Source organism: Mustela erminea, chromosome 15 (assembly GCF_009829155.1).
Source record: "Mustela erminea isolate mMusErm1 chromosome 15, mMusErm1.Pri, whole genome shotgun sequence".
Taxonomy (NCBI): Eukaryota; Metazoa; Chordata; class Mammalia; order Carnivora; family Mustelidae; genus Mustela; species Mustela erminea.
This window is the reverse complement of record NC_045628.1, coordinates 30,349,278-30,364,986: the sequence shown is the minus strand read 5'-3', so window position 1 is coordinate 30,364,986 and position 15,709 is coordinate 30,349,278. Positions and strand designations below refer to the sequence as shown.

The following is a 15,709-nucleotide window of genomic DNA, read 5'->3' as shown; positions in this document are numbered from 1 at the left end:
AGAAGACTCCAACATGAAGAATGAAAAGATGAATTATCACCACAGATCCCAGATATTAAAGAATAAATGAATGCTAAGTAGCTTTCTGCCAAAATGTTCAACAACTTAGATGAAATGGACAAACTTCTCCAAAAGCTGACATGAGAAATAAAAAAATCTGAATATCCCTGTATCTATTAAAGAAACTAAATTTGTCAAAAGCATTCCCAAAAGATAACTCCAGGATCAGATGGTGTCTCTGATGAATTCTATCAAATATTTAAGAATAATTTCTTAAGAAGTTTTAATAATTATATATGTATATATACCTGATAGCTCCAAAGTTTCATGGAAACGTTTTAAAAATACAGAAAGAGATTACTGTCCAAATCATTTTATGACACAAGGATACCTGTAATACTATAACCTGACAGACTAACAGACCAATACCCTTCAAAAATGTACATCTGAAATTCTTAACAAATATTAGTAAATCAAATTCAATAATATATCACATATAAGAAGGTTTTATCCCAGGGATGCAAGGCTGACTTAACATTCAAAAATTAATTTAATTTTTCCTTTTTTTCCTCTTAATATATAATCATTCCAACAAATGCAGAAAAGATACTTGCCAAAATTCAATACCCACTTATGATAAAAACTAAGAGCAATGTAGAAATATTAAAGAACTTCCTCAAATTGGAAAGGCCATTAAGACACCCACAGCTGGGCGCCTGGGTGGCTCAGTGGGTTGAGCCGCTGCCTTCGGCTCGGGTCATGATCTCAGGGTCCTGGGATCGAGTCCCGCATCGGGCTCTCTGCTCACCAGGGAGCCTGCTTCCTCCTCTCTCTCTGCCTGCCTCTCTGCCTACTTGTGATCTCTCTCTGTCAAATAAATAAATAAAATCTTAAAAAAAAAAAAAAAAAAAAAAAAAAAAAAAAAGACACCCACAGCTAATATCGTAATATTGAAAGACTGAAAGACTAATTTGTAATTGTTTCCTCCTCAGATTAAGGAACAAGGGAAATGCAACTTTCACCACTTCTATTCAGCATAGTTATGGTGGTTCTCGTCACTGGAATAGAAGTTGGGGGGGCAGAGTCAGGGGGTGCATTTCTGATTTCTGGAAGTCAGAAAGAATAATGACTGATCTTAGAACATCCCAGAGAATCTACAAAACAACTATTAAAATTAATCCATGGCATTCACTACAGTCCACCTATTACACTACTAGGATTCACTTTCTTTATATGTATTCTGGAAAAAGCTCCGCCAGAATTCTGCTTCATCCTTATTTCCTGGAGAAACATTCCAGGGGAAGTAAAGTAGGACAAATTACAACCCCCACCGGTGACTGGTTTCAGATGGCTTCAAGAAGAAAACTTTGTTATAACCTGTTTCCTGCTAGTCATTCTAGATTCCCTTCATCTTTGGCTAGCATTTCTGCTGGTCCAGGTGGCTGATCTTGTGAGGCAGTCATCAGACCTTCTCATGTCCATTTAACATCGTAACTGGAAATAAATACCAAGAGATACCTAGTAGATCACGTGTGTCCCAAATCCCCACGCTCCATCGTGTAACAGCAGCCTTACCTCCTCCCAATGATCTGGTGCTTTAGTCCTGTCAAAATGGCAACTCCTTTCCCTTGAAAGGGGTGTCAAGTCCCAGAGATAGCTGTGCCTCAAAGTGCAACAGGACTCCTACAGTGTCTTCTGTTGGAAATGTTTCCCTTCTGAAAACTAAGACCTTTTAATCCCCAGTGCTTGGCTACAGAGATAGGAGTATAAATTTGCCAGTGGTACTAAGTGGAACCATTCCTATTTCCATGTGTCCTTCCTACTGGGAACCCTGGAGGATGGACCCTCATCCTGCAGGGTATAATGTCCAAATTGCTGGGTATCATAATCAGTTGTGTCATCAAGACTGTTTTGCTGCTGGGGCACCTGGGTGGCTCAGTGGGTTGGGCCGCTGCCTTCGGCTCAGGTCATGATCTCAGGGTCCTGGGATCGAGTCCCGCATCGGGCTCTCTGCTCAGCGGGGAGCCTGCTTCCTTCTCTCTCTCTCTCTCTCTGCCTGCCTCTCAGTGTACTTGTGATTTCTCTCTGTCAAATAAATAAATAAAATCTTTAAAAAAAAAAAAAAAAAAAAGACTGTTTTGCTGCTCCATCAGGTCAGAAACTTCTGGGTGATGTAATGCGTGATGCAACAAATGGATCCCATGAATCCTCCTGTGCTAAAAAGTGGGTCCCTTGGGGCGCCTGGGTGGCTCAGTGGGTTAAGCCGCTGCCTTCGGCTCAGGTCATGATCTCAGGGTCCTGGGATCGAGTCCCGCATCGGGCTCTCTGCTCAGCAGGGAGCCTGCTTCCTCCTCTCTCTCTGCCTGCCTCTCTGCCTACTTGTGATCTCTCTCTGTCAAATAAATGAATAAAATCTTAAAAAAAAAAAAATTTAAAAAAAAAAAAAAGACTGTTTTGCTGCTGGGGCACCTGGGTGGCTCAGTGGGTTGGGCCGCTGCCTTCGGCTCAGGTCATGATCTCAGGGTCCTGGGATCGAGTCCCGCATCGGGCTCTCTGCTCAGCGGGGAGCCTGCTTCCTTCTCTCTCTCTCTCTCTCTGCCTGCCTCTCAGTGTACTTGTGATTTCTCTCTGTAAAATAAATAAATAAAATCTTTAAAAAAAAAAAAAAAAAAAAAAGACTGTTTTGCTGCTCCATCAGGTCAGAAACTTCTGGGTGATGTAATGCGTGATGCAACAAATGGATCCCATGAATCCTCCTGTGCTAAAAAGTGGGTCCCTTGGGGCACCTGGATGGCTCAGTGGGTTAAAGCCTCTGCCTTCGACTCAGGTCATGATCTCAAGGGTCCTGGGATCAGAGTCCCGCATTGGGCTCTCTGCTCAGTGGGGAGCCTGCTTCCCCATCCCCACAGCCTGCCTCTCTGCCTACTTGTGATCTCTAACATAGAGAGATTTTCATTTTTTAATGAAAAAAAAAAAAAGAAAGAAAAGAAAAGATAAAAGTGGGTCCCTTACTCTGAAACAATGTTATGTGGGACCTTGTGATGATGGATCTGTAAGGTCTGTAAGCCTTCAAATAGTGGCAATGGCTGAGCCTCCGCAAGCTATAAAAGCAAACTCATAAATATGTGTCAAGAAGTGCCTAGGTGGCTACGTTGGCGAAGCATCTGTGTTCGGCTCAGGTCATGATCTCAGGGTCCTGGGATCTAGCCTCACAACAGGGTCCTTGCTCAGCAGGGAGTCTACTTCTCCCTCCGCCTCTCTCCCCACTTGTGCACTCTCTCTCTCTCTCTCTCCAATAAATAAAATGCTAAAAAAAAAAAAAAATATGTGTCAAATCCAGTCAAAATGGAAAGATGTGAAGGATGGTTAGTTTCCACTACTCAGGCAGGACATTCAGCAATTCAGTTGCCAGATGAGTACTGGTAAGTAGAAATCTGTTATTGGGCCCTTGCATAGCCACCACTAGTAATTTTCCACAACACTTATAGGCCAAAAGAAATACCTAACAGTAGTTTATTAACTACTTAGATCCAAATAATCAATAAGAATCTACATCCTAACAACTCAGCCATTTGAAAAAATGATACACATAAACTGAAAAATATTTATAAACACAACTGCTTAATACTTGGACATGTATAATGCTAGATACTGCACAACTTCTCAAAATTGGAATCTGACTGAACATGCCACCCTCCCTTCCTGTTTCACACTAATTTTTGTGCAGTGCTTGATGTCTATCACAGCAACTACCAAAAATACAACTTCAGAAAGATATGACAGCATCAAAAGGAACATAGCATGATCTAATGTCAAAACTGTGAACTACCTCTAGCTAGTTCTTTGTGACAGAAGCTGATGTGTTTCCTTTGAAATTCTGAAATCTCCCATGGTATTCCTGTGTGTCTGCTATGGTGTTTCAGGGTGCCTCAGTGCATCTGGGAATCAGCACACACGTGTGTATACCCATACACATGCACTCCCTTTCTTCTCTGAGTGGGCCTAGCACCTCCCAGTAGGTTTTGCTGTGATCTAACTCTAGTTATTGGTTTGATGATAGCCAGTAGGGGGAAGAAGATATTGTATAGTAAAGGCAGCATAGTTTTCATGTAACTACCCTCTAGCTAGGAGAAAAAGGCCACTCTTACAGCCCCAAAGAGCTTGGGGGAACTTGGGATTTCAAGATTTTCAAGTGCATCAACTCAGATGTCCCATCCAAAGAGTTGGGGTCCCATTTACTTCTAATCAAAGCAGACAACTGGCATAGAAAGCTTGTGAGAATTCAACATACCTTAGAGTTCTGCTACTCTTAAAAATTGTCTTGAGCCTAACCTTTAGCCTTTTCTTTCCTCCTCCTAAGAATGTTTCTTTACACAATGCTAAAGAAATCACCCAACTTTTTCATTTTGCCCCCAGTTACTTTCACCCTTTCATTGTCTTTCTCCAATCTATCAACATCACTTATCAACAACCATCTGATTACACTGGCCTTACAATTAATAACTTCCTGAACCTCTCAAAAGCATAAAATATTTGTACTCTCTGGTGCATTCCCTTCTACAGGAATTTCATTCCAAGTCACCACTACTCAAAGTATTAACAACTGCACAGCCACGGTGTATGCCAAGGATTATTAGCATCACTGCTCCATCTACAACCCACAGTGGGGTTCTCACTGCCAACCAGACAGCAGATAATCCAGCTCCAAAATCCCATTTTATTTATTTATTTATTTATTTGTTTGTTTGTTTGTTTTAAAAGATTTTATTTATTTATTTACAGACAGAGATCACAAGTAGGCAGAGGCAGGCAGAGAGAGAGGAGGAAGCAGGTTCCCAGCTGAGCAGAGAGCCCGATGTGGGGCTCAATCCCAGGACCCTGAGACCATGACCTGAGCCGAAGGCAGAGGCTTTTACCCACTGAGCCACCCAGGCGCCCCCAAAATCCCATTTTAAAGTCTACTTCCGGGGCACCTGGGTGGCTCAGTGGTTTGGGCCGCTGCCTTCGGCTCAGGTCATGATCTCGGGGTGCTGGGATCGAGTCCCGCATCGGGCTCTCTGCTCAGTGGGGAGCCTGCTTCCCTCTGTCTCTCTCTGCCTGCCTCTCCATCTACTTGTGATTTCTCTCTGTCAAATAAATAAATAAATAAAATCCTTAAAAAAAAAAATAAAATAAAAAAAAAAATAAAGTCTACTTCCTCAGACCATTCCTAGCACCACAACTGTTTTGGGTAAAGCTCCACAGGAAACAGACTCTGAAATTGTGTTCTGTGTACCAGAAGCTTACCAGTGTAAACTCTGAACCAACAACTGTAGAAGAATGAAGGAAGTAAGATTGAATTGTAATGCAGTCACACAAAGGACTGAGCCAATCCCATGTGGAGCTCTGGCACTGGGAGTGGATCTTCAAGGTTGTCCTACCCTAGGGTAAAAGAGCCAGACATTTATATCCCTAAAGACAACAGGCATTGGATGCAGGTTGATGCTGAAGAGGAGGCATGACTTTGAGAGAAGCAGTTCTGCAGGTCCAGGGAATGCCTGGAATGGGACTCGGCAGCAATTGGTTTTAGGTGCCAGTATTCCCAACAGCTAGGGGAACTTGTACCTGAACAGAGGGATCTGGGTGGTGAACCAAGCAGCCACTAATGGAGTATTACACTAATTTGGCTAATGATGGGGGAGAATTAAGCCATTTGCCCTGCCTTCTTAGGAGGAAACACAGTCCATCCCCAGTTGATGAGAGAAAACTCTTCTTTGCAGAGGAGTACCAGCTAATAAATATAGAAAAAATAACAGAACTATCAAAATCATCATTTTGAAACCCCTAATGAAATAACTGACTCAGACAAACATTATCAAAGAATGCTAAAACCATTAGGTGAAAGATATTCAGTGTACTGGAGTTATGAACCATCATTACCTGCTTATTGCACAAGAAAAAAGGATACATTTACAGAGGAGAGATCTGGCGGGTACCACCTACCCAAGTAAATAGACTGAGCATTAGTAAACAGTGGCACAACCTAAAAACATATGGATGGGCTGCAATATGGAGTATTCAGCACTATATGCAAAATATTCTAGCTAAAAAATGTTTAACCCAAACCTAATGAAGCCTTAAATCCTAACTCTCATTTACAAGAAATATAGGGATAAAAGACATGGAGACTAACAGTATCTGGGGTCCTGCCCTTAAAGAGGTAGATTTATAAGACATTATAGAAAACGTAAAATAAGAGTGACAGAAAACTGATCTGTGGTGGCCAAGGGCTAGGAATAGGAGGGAACTAACCGAAGAAACTTTTTGGAGTGATGGAAATGTTCTATACTTGACTGTGGTGATGGTTCTAAGACCCTTCAAATGAACATTTTAAAAGGGTGAATTTTATTATATGTAAATTAAGCCCTGAATAACCTGAATCCTCTTCAGAAAACCTGAAAATTTTTTAATTAAGAAGAGTATTCTGACTATTCTGTTGATTTTTAAAACAAAGATCTTAAAATACAAAAGCATTTTTAAATTAAAATTTTCATTTTATTTTTAAGGCTGATCACAAGATTTTCTCTTATCTTAAGCTAGGACTAATTTATCTCATGTCTACCTACCAATATGCCAACAGAGCAGTTTTTGCCTTAAAATGTATTTATATAGGATTCCATAATTAGAGCTATATCAAACACATTATTACCTAATCACAAATATAGATATACAAACTCTAATTCAATCTCACATCACTTACTAAAGTACTCCTACAATAATGTTTCTTTATAGTTCAAAACCATCAGGGTCTACTGTATAAAATCTAATTTTTAGCTTGCTGTTCAAGCTGCCTTACCCTGACCAAAGTCTCCATTCCCATTATGAATTACCACTACTCTCCCTCCTAACACCTACATGATCCCATTAACAGAGTTCTTAACATTACCTGCACATAAACTGTGCTTTCTCACTTTTTGCTCATGCTTTCATGCCAGACCAGAATGCCATTTCCTGTAACACTTTTATAAGTACCTGCCTTTGTATTTTTCACCATTACCCAGATAATAAACTCAGGTATAGAAACTATGTCTTATAAATCTTTATAGGGCCAATGGTTAGCACCAAGTAGTAATCCGTGAACCTATGTTGGATTAATTGACTACTTAACCTCTTAAAACCAAAATCCCAAGTATCTGAGATAAAGTAGCTGAAGGAACTAAGTGGGTTTAGCTTAGAGAAGAAAAGCAATTCCCTATTTTAACCATAATCTCCTCTATTGTTTCCACTTTGTTCTTCTACCACTTCAACCCACATCCCCTGACTCCTCTTTATCTCTCAGTCTAACAGTTCCTTCCTTGCCGTTACTTTCCTTTTTACCAAATGGTCAATGTCACCAAAACTTTCACTTTCTTTTTTCCTTTGACCTCCAGTCACACTAACCTTGAGCTAACTCACCCAACAGTTTTTCCCATTTCTTTGTTGAGTGAAAAAACTTATAATATCATGCTGACTAGAATTTTAAATATATAATTTTAATAAAAACAATAGCAGCAGCAGCTGACATATAGTGAGTACTTACCCTGTACAGGCACAATATCCTTTAAATAACCCTATAAGGTTACAAGTAAAGAAACAGACAGAGAAATGCTAATTAATTTGCCCAACTTAGAAAAAGGTAGAACTGGGATTTGAACTAAGGCAGTCTGCCTTTAAGGCAGATTTAGCAACTGACCTATAAGTCTTCCCAAATGCAATGCTATATTACCATCCACACTCAGAATTGATCAGACAGTCCTTTACTGATTTCTACTCCAACCCCCTTCCCCAAGTTAATGTTCTAATTTTGATCGGTTCATTCATACAAAAATACATTTACTGAGTCACTGAATAAACGAAATCATTATTCTCACATTCATCACAGTCACTGAGACCAAAAATAAGAGTAAGACATGATATTTGCCTTTTAAGTGCTCAAATGCCATCTGCCCCCTCACTCTCAGCAGTAATCAATAATATTTAGTAGCACTTAATTTGCCAAGCGTTTTAGATATATGAATTCATTTAATCTACACAGCAATCCTCATTATCATTATCCCCTTTCTACATATAAGTGAGGCATAAACAAAAGTGAAATAAAAAGTGGGGCTACACCAAAATAAAAAGCTTTGGACAGCAAAGGAAACTATCAATAAAATGAAAAGGCAAACTACAAAATATGAGGAAAAAATGTAATAAAATATTACCATATATCTGGTAAGAGGTTAATACCCAAAATATATAAGGAACTCATACATTACAAAAGCAAAAACAAATACTAATAAGCATTCAATTAAAAATGGACAGAGGACCTGAAACGACATTTTTCCAAAGAAGGCATACAGATGGCCAACAGGCACATTAAAAGATATTCAGTATCACTAATCATTAGGGAAATGCAAATCAAGACCACAATGAGATGACTAACTCACACCTGCTAGAATGACTGTGATAAAAAAGACAAGAAATAACAAGTATTGGCAAAAATGTAGAGAAAAGGGAACGCTGTGCACTGTTGATGGAAATGCAAATGGGTAGAGCTGCTATGGAAAACAGTATAGAGGTTCCTCAAAAATTGAAAAATAGAACTACCATATGATCCAGCAATTCCACTTCAGGGTATTTATCCAAAGGATATGAAAACACTCACTCAAAAAGATATCTGCATTCCATGTTCACCACAGCATTATTTACAACAGCCAAGACATGGAAGCAAACTAAGTGTCCATCAATAGATAAATGGATAAGGAAAATGTGGTATGCATATATGTACATATATATGTATATACACATATGTATACATACATACATACACAGAGACAGAATATTATCCAGCCATTAAAAAGGAAATCTTGCCATTTATAAAACCACAGATGAATCCTGAAGACATTACCCTCATTGAAATAAGTCAGACAAAACCAAATACCATAAAATCTTACCTATATATGAAATCTGAAGCAAAACAAAAAACCTGAACTCATGACACAGAGAACAGACTCGTAGCTGCTAGAGGTGGGAGGTGGGGGTGGATAAAATGGGTATAGGTGGTCAAAAGATAAGGTTATAAAATTAAAAAATCATGGGATGTAATGTACAACATAGTGACTATCAGTAATACTGTATTGTTTATCTGTAAGTTGCTGAGAGTAAATCTAAGAGTTCTCATCACAAGAAAACAATAGTTGTAACTGTGGTGATGGATGTTTACACTTATTAGTGATTTCACAATATATACCAAAATGTAATTATTATGTGATAAACATGAAACTAATATAATGTTATATGCCAATTATATCACAATAAAAAATTTTTTCAAAATCTTGAAGCAAGTAAATTATATAATATATCCAAAGTCACACAGCTAAAAAGTGGTAGAGCCAGGACTGAAAAACCAGTCTAGTTTCAGAGTCTAAGCTCTTAACCACCTCACCAAAATGCCATCAAAATCACTGACTCCATTAGGCTTGCATCCCTCAACTACTCTACAGAACATATAAAATATAATCCACAGTAATTAATTTATTCAACACCGACATAACCCATTTGCCTTATTTTTTGTCCCTTGAACACAAGCTTGTTCCCACCTCAGAGCCTTTATAATTTCTTAAAACACTCTTCCTCTAGATCTGCCTTTCCATCATTATGATTCAACTTAAATCTTGAGACCTGCCCTGAACACCCTACCTAAAATTGCTCCCCCACTATAAATCATCTATCACATATAATTGGTTTTCTTTCTTTCATAGTTACTTATCACTACCTGAAACAATCAGTTGTCTATTTCTCCCCACTAGAGCAGAAGTTCCAAGAGAGTAGAGATCTTGTCTATTTTTCTCACTGGTACATCTTCAGCACATAAAACAGAGCCTGGCACACACCAGACTGTTGGTATTTACAGAATGGATGCCAAAACCTGTGCTATACATTGGGATTACTAAAATGAATAGGATAGAGTTCTTAGCCTCAATAAACTCCAGTCTTTATAGTTAACTCCTCCCTTTCTAAATTAGAGGAAGACTAGCCCTTAATTTTTTTCAAGGGCTAACTTCTCCACCAATATCTTAAACCTGTCTCTGAGATCTCTTTGACCTCTCTCCATTAATTATCCCCTCTCCCACCTCTTTAATTTCTCCTTCTCCACTTACTGAACATTTCCCACCCACTCTCCCATATTTGAATATCCTTCCCTCAATCCTGCAACTGCCCGTTACCCCAACATCTCTCAATGACTCCTCACATCTCTCTTATGACCACTTCCTCAAAAGATACCCAGTGACGGGGAAAGTGTTCTCACTTTTTAAGTATTTAACACTGCTGAAGACTTTTAATCCACTTTCTTAAGACCAGAGGTGCCACTGTCTCACAGCTGTCTTCTTTTTTCTCTTTTTTTCAGCTTCCTTCACTATCTCCTCTCTCTCACACCTTTAAATTGGAAGCTCACTAGAGCTTCATCTTCTATTCTGGCTCTATTCTCTGTCTTTAAAGATCTCATCTTCTCTTCTAACCCAACTAGTGCCCCCATTCAAATAATTGTACCATTCATTCACAACCTAAATCCAAGCTCCACTTGCCGTGTCATATTTAACAAAAATGTGATTGAATTCTTATGCAAATTCCCAATAAAAAATAGTCGCAGGCTCACTTAGATAAAATAATGCAAACTAGAATAAGCAATAGTGTTCTGAATGAGCACTAGAAGGCAGTAATACACACCTTAAGCTGGTTTCCATGACTACTTCTTAAAATATGTGAACTAATTCTTCATTAATTGTAATTGATAGGCTGTACAAAAATGGATCAATGACCAAAAATCACTAATAAATGTTATATACGTGATTAATCTATATGAATTTTGTCTAAAACTGTTATAATATATAATATATATAATATAGCTCTAGATACACAAAACTGTATTATTACTACACAAGTATACTAGTAGAAAGTTAATATAGGAATGCCAGTCACAAATTATAAGCCTGGAACAATATACATAATAAATTAAAGTTCGAGAGGGGTTTGTAAAGATGTACCTAAAGTGCCATAATTCAGAAACTCACAGCTCAAAATTATAACTATCAGAGCAAACTGTCTAATGAGGTTTTGTGCTATTTTCAAAAACATGAGCAAGAAATCGGTTTGTGCCACTATGGCCTTCAGTTTAGATAGCAAAAGGTCATTATATATATTTATACCCAAATGATAAACTGCCCAATCCTGTAAACAATTACCCATAAAAAGTGTGAACAAAGCTCCTTCTTAACACCTCTGCAATGGGTAAGAGCCCCAGTACACAATGGTAAACTACAAATACCTGACTTAACTGCATAAGCCCTTTCATAATTAAAGGACATCTTATTACTGCCTAATACACTGCACATTCAATAAGTACAGTAAACTCTGGAACTTATTGACAAAATACTACTATGCTTTCCCCCACGTGTTGCAAGAAGCTGTGAGAAAAAAAGATGAAGGAAACTCCCAATTACCACTGTCAAAGCCAAGCTGGTGAAACAAGTCAGTCATCATCCTTCAGGGTATGTGGCATGTAGGGACAAGGAAAAGAAAACAATAGGAGAACCCTCAGCAAAAAGACACCCACATTTTAAGAAAAAGAAAATGAAAGTGATTAACATCTCTTTATATCAAGGAAGCTTAAGATACAGTGAGCCTAGGAAGAGATTGTAGGAGCTACTCAAATTTTCTAGTTGGTGGAAGCTAAACACTGTAAGCAGTCATATTTAGAAATTCTACAGCTTTCCCCCTTTCCCCACAAAACCCCTTCACCCTCTTCTACTCTAAAGCCTATAAATAATAGGGGAAATAGAACATAAGATGAAAGGAAATGGCTGATAGGACATCAGAACACAAGTGCAGCTGCAATCACATCTCTAGAATACCAAAATGTCCAGTTGTTACCAAAGTACAGCTCTAAAAATCTCTACTAGACACCGTTTCACATCCACATAAATCTCCTTCTGCATCTCCTTTGCATAAATCTCTTAAACTCCGTGCCTTACCCAACGGCACGATTATTTAAAACTCATCCAATATATGACACCATCCTTAACCTATACCATTGCTCTCCTTAAGTGAAAGGTAGATTTTTTGGGGGTGGAAAGTGGAGGATGGAATATCACTGGGGGGTGGGGGGGGGTAGTTGGTAAAATACGTGCAAATACCATTGCGGCAGAGGTTCTGGAACGCCACTTCCTTCACCACTCTTGCAAATTCTCTCCGTGCAATGCCCTCTTAGCCTCTACCAATCCCTCCTCCCTCCTCAACAATACACACACACACGTGTCGTAACCGACCGGCACCATCACCTTTTCTAACATCACATGCTACCTCCCACTCTCACTAACCCCCCACAAAGACAGTCACACACACGGCAGAAATTGTTGCCACCGCACCCTATCTCAGTAAGTGCTTCCACCACCCAGCATCAAGCCCTTGTAGAAAGACAACTCAGTAAACAGGTACGCAGACACACATACATGCATGCACGTACACACACACGAACGCACACACACGAACGCACACACATGCGGCATGTGGCCCAAGCAAGGGCACTGGAGACGCACCTGGAGGCTGGGTGTCCAGCGTTGCTGCCCCCCTGGTCCCTGTCACTGAGCGCAGCTGTGTAAATCCTCCGATAGCGGTCGGCCAGGGCCCGGCCTGACAGCAGCAGCTGGTAGTGACCCCGGGAGTCCGCGGCCGGCAGACCCAGCCCCAGCCCCGCCGCAGCCACAGAGCCCTCGGGAACCGGCATGAACAGCGCCCCCGGCGCCGAGGAGGAAGAGATGGTGGCGGCTGGGAAGAATCCGTCCCCGCCGGGCCCCGAGGAGGCGGCGGCGGGGGAGGCAGTCGCAGAGCACATCATCATCCTCGCCGCCGCCGCCGCCACCGCCGCCTCGTCCCTGCGGGCCGGGCAAGCAGACACGCGCGCGCACACAGCCCTTTTCCAACGACGACGGCTCTGGCAGCGGCCTCTCGTTCCCGCAGCAGGGCACTACAAAGACGGCGTCCTCCTCCTCCTCCTCCGTCTTCTCTTTCTCCCCCCTGCGCCGCCCTCGCCGCTACTGGGACCGCTCATCTAACCCCGCCACCTCGGGAGTGTGAGGAGGAGGCGGTGCCGCCGCTGCCGCCGCCGCCACCGCTGCCACCGCCGGGGTTACCCGCAATGGGAAGCTGCTGTCCGCACTGGGCATGCGCCACTCCTTGCACATGCTCAGTAACTCCAGCCCTTTTCCCTCCCCACCCCCCTCTCGCCACCACTCCCTCAGCCTCAGGGCTTTGGGTGTGGGGCGTTTGAGTGGTGCGGAATCTGAAAGAAATCCACCTCTCCGTGTTTTACTAGCAGCTTGAGGAAGCGTAAGGAAAGTGCTGGGAAGGCTGTCAGCTACAGACTCTTGGCTTCAGGTAATGGGGTTCCCCTCAGGTGGGAGCTTGGACTTGAAAGAGGGAATGTCCTCCCCGCTGGAGAATGAGTGTTACGTACCCTCCTGATACTTTTTCTCAAAGTGTGCACTCCCAACATGAAGATTTTCTGAGAAGAGTTCTGGTTAATTCAGAATCACAGGCAGAGAAGACCAGCCAAATTAGAAGTATCAGTGGTGATCTTATTTTAGATGTTTTATCATTAGGATTAAAATCCTTTTAATTTCGAAAAACAGGTAGTAAGCTAGTGTATTTTTTTTTTCTATGAAAGTGGAATTCACAGATTAAAAAAGTAGAATTTGCAGACAAGTCACATTTCCTAAATTCTTTTTCTCAACATTTACCACAGAGCCAAACCTTAGGGCAGTAGTACTTTTCTTACATACTACGTTGACCCCACACTCTTCTTTAGAATGCACTCTTATCTCCTGACAGCGGTCACTCAATGGCTTATCTTTTTCTGCCCAGACTTACGTTACTAGAGATAATTCCTGAATCTGACCTGAAGCTGTTAATTGTGACTATGTGTGACATCTGAAAACGTCATATCTACCAAAGATCTTAACATTTTATCTCTTAAAATGTAACATTTGCTGAGTCTCTTGTGCCAAGCTAGTCTACTAACCCTGTATAAATACCTGCTCTAGAAATGCATGTGCCAATGAACCTTGATTCCTAAGTTTTTCCTATTTGACTCTCAATTTGAAGAGTCTGCCCAGTTTATACTCTTGACAAAATAACTTCCTAATCCTATCATTCCCAGGACTATTTTCTTTATCCACTTACTGGCTCTTAAAAAAGGGGGGGTTATTTATTTATTGGGGGGGGCTTGCTTGCTTGTATGCACGGGGAAGGCAGGATGCTCCTAGAAACCCAGAACCCCTGAGACCTTGGCCTGAGTGGAAACCATGAGTCCACTGCTCCACCCACTGAACCACCCAAGTGGTTCACACGAGTGCCTCTCTATTTACTAGCCCTTTCCACAAGTGTACTTTTCAAAAAACAAAACAAAACAAAAAAACAACCAAAACCTTGGTTAGTGTTTTGGAAAGTATAAACAAGGAGTGGAGAAATAAATTAATTCTAGCTTTTGCTGGAAGAGAGTGCTAAAGCAGTGCATTTTAGCTGGGGCTTTAACGTATGAATGTCATTTTCATTTTAAAAAAATGATAGCTACAAGTGGGATAATAGAAACATAGGGACAAGGGTGCCTGGGTGGCTCTGGGTTGAACCTCTGTCTTTGGTTCAGGTCATGATCTCAGGATCCTGGGATTGAGCCCCACATCAGGCTCTCTGACCCTGCTTCCCCCTCTCTCTCTGCCTGCCTACTTGTGATCTCTCTCTCTCTCTCTCTGTGTGTGTGTGTGTGTGTGTGTGTGTGTGTGTGTCAAATGAATAAATAAACTCTTAAAAAAAAAAAAAAAAGACCATAGGGCCAAAAGGACTGGCTTGGGAAGTCATGATATTTTAGCACTGTGAATAGCCCTGTTAAACAGGTTTTGTACTTGTTTTCTCAACTATGAGCTCATAAACAAGAGCTTCTTATTTATCTTTGTGTCTTCCTCAATCCCTAGTCTAGAAACTGGCACATAGTAGGTCACCAGTAATTGTTAAACTAAATTCCCGTCCTGATGCTTCAGCACAGTTAAAAACCTCAGCGTTGGACAGGAAGCACCCCCCCCCCAACAGACAAGATATTGAGACAGTGAAATACTAGGACAGTTAAAGACCCCAACGAGTAGAAGCTGCAAGGGCTCATTACTGTTGATCAACCAGCCAGGTAGCCAACAGGCTCTGACAATCCAGAATTTAGATTCTGACTGCTATTTGTATGTCTTTGGGTAAACTTCATCCTCGGAATAATGGTCAAAGGGTATTGCATGGGATTGCAGAAAAACTTCAAACATCTAGGATGTCCACCTTGGCACATGGCTTTTCTCCAATTGTAATACACAGAACAGAACACTAGACTTTTCCGTGAGGACGGAACGGTGGCTGTGTCAGTTCCCCCACTACATTCTCAGCTCCTAGCACAGGCTCTAGCCTTAAGCAGGAGGGAACCAAATATTGGGTAAATGAATTAATGAAGGTCGCCTGCAAAAAGAAGCATTTCCAGTCCGGGTTTAGGGAGTGGCTTGCTCAGTCACAGCGCCCTTGGAGTCTCTAATGGGGATAGAATCCAGCGGCGGCAAGGTTCTCAGAGTTCTTCCCACCCCTTAATTTCGCTTCGGCTTTTACCTCGCGCTTCAGTCCCAGG

The 15,709-nt window shown here is 41.1% G+C and overlaps 1 protein-coding gene and 1 pseudogene across 1 annotated transcript in view; one reads left to right on the top strand and one right to left on the bottom strand.

Moving 5' to 3' along the window:
• The window catches only part of LOC116574029 (E3 ubiquitin-protein ligase MYCBP2-like), a 56,988-nt gene extending 43,787 nt beyond the window's left edge, over positions 1-13,201 (bottom strand). Inside the window, exon 1 of the mRNA XM_032314555.1 lies at positions 12,597-13,201. Coding sequence (XP_032170446.1) covers positions 12,597-12,898 — 302 coding nt within the window. The 5' untranslated portion in view covers positions 12,899-13,201. The remainder of the gene's footprint in view (positions 1-12,596) is intronic.
• Positions 13,202-13,219: 18 nt separating this feature from the next.
• The window catches only part of LOC116574028, a 68,634-nt pseudogene continuing 66,144 nt past the window's right edge, over positions 13,220-15,709 (top strand).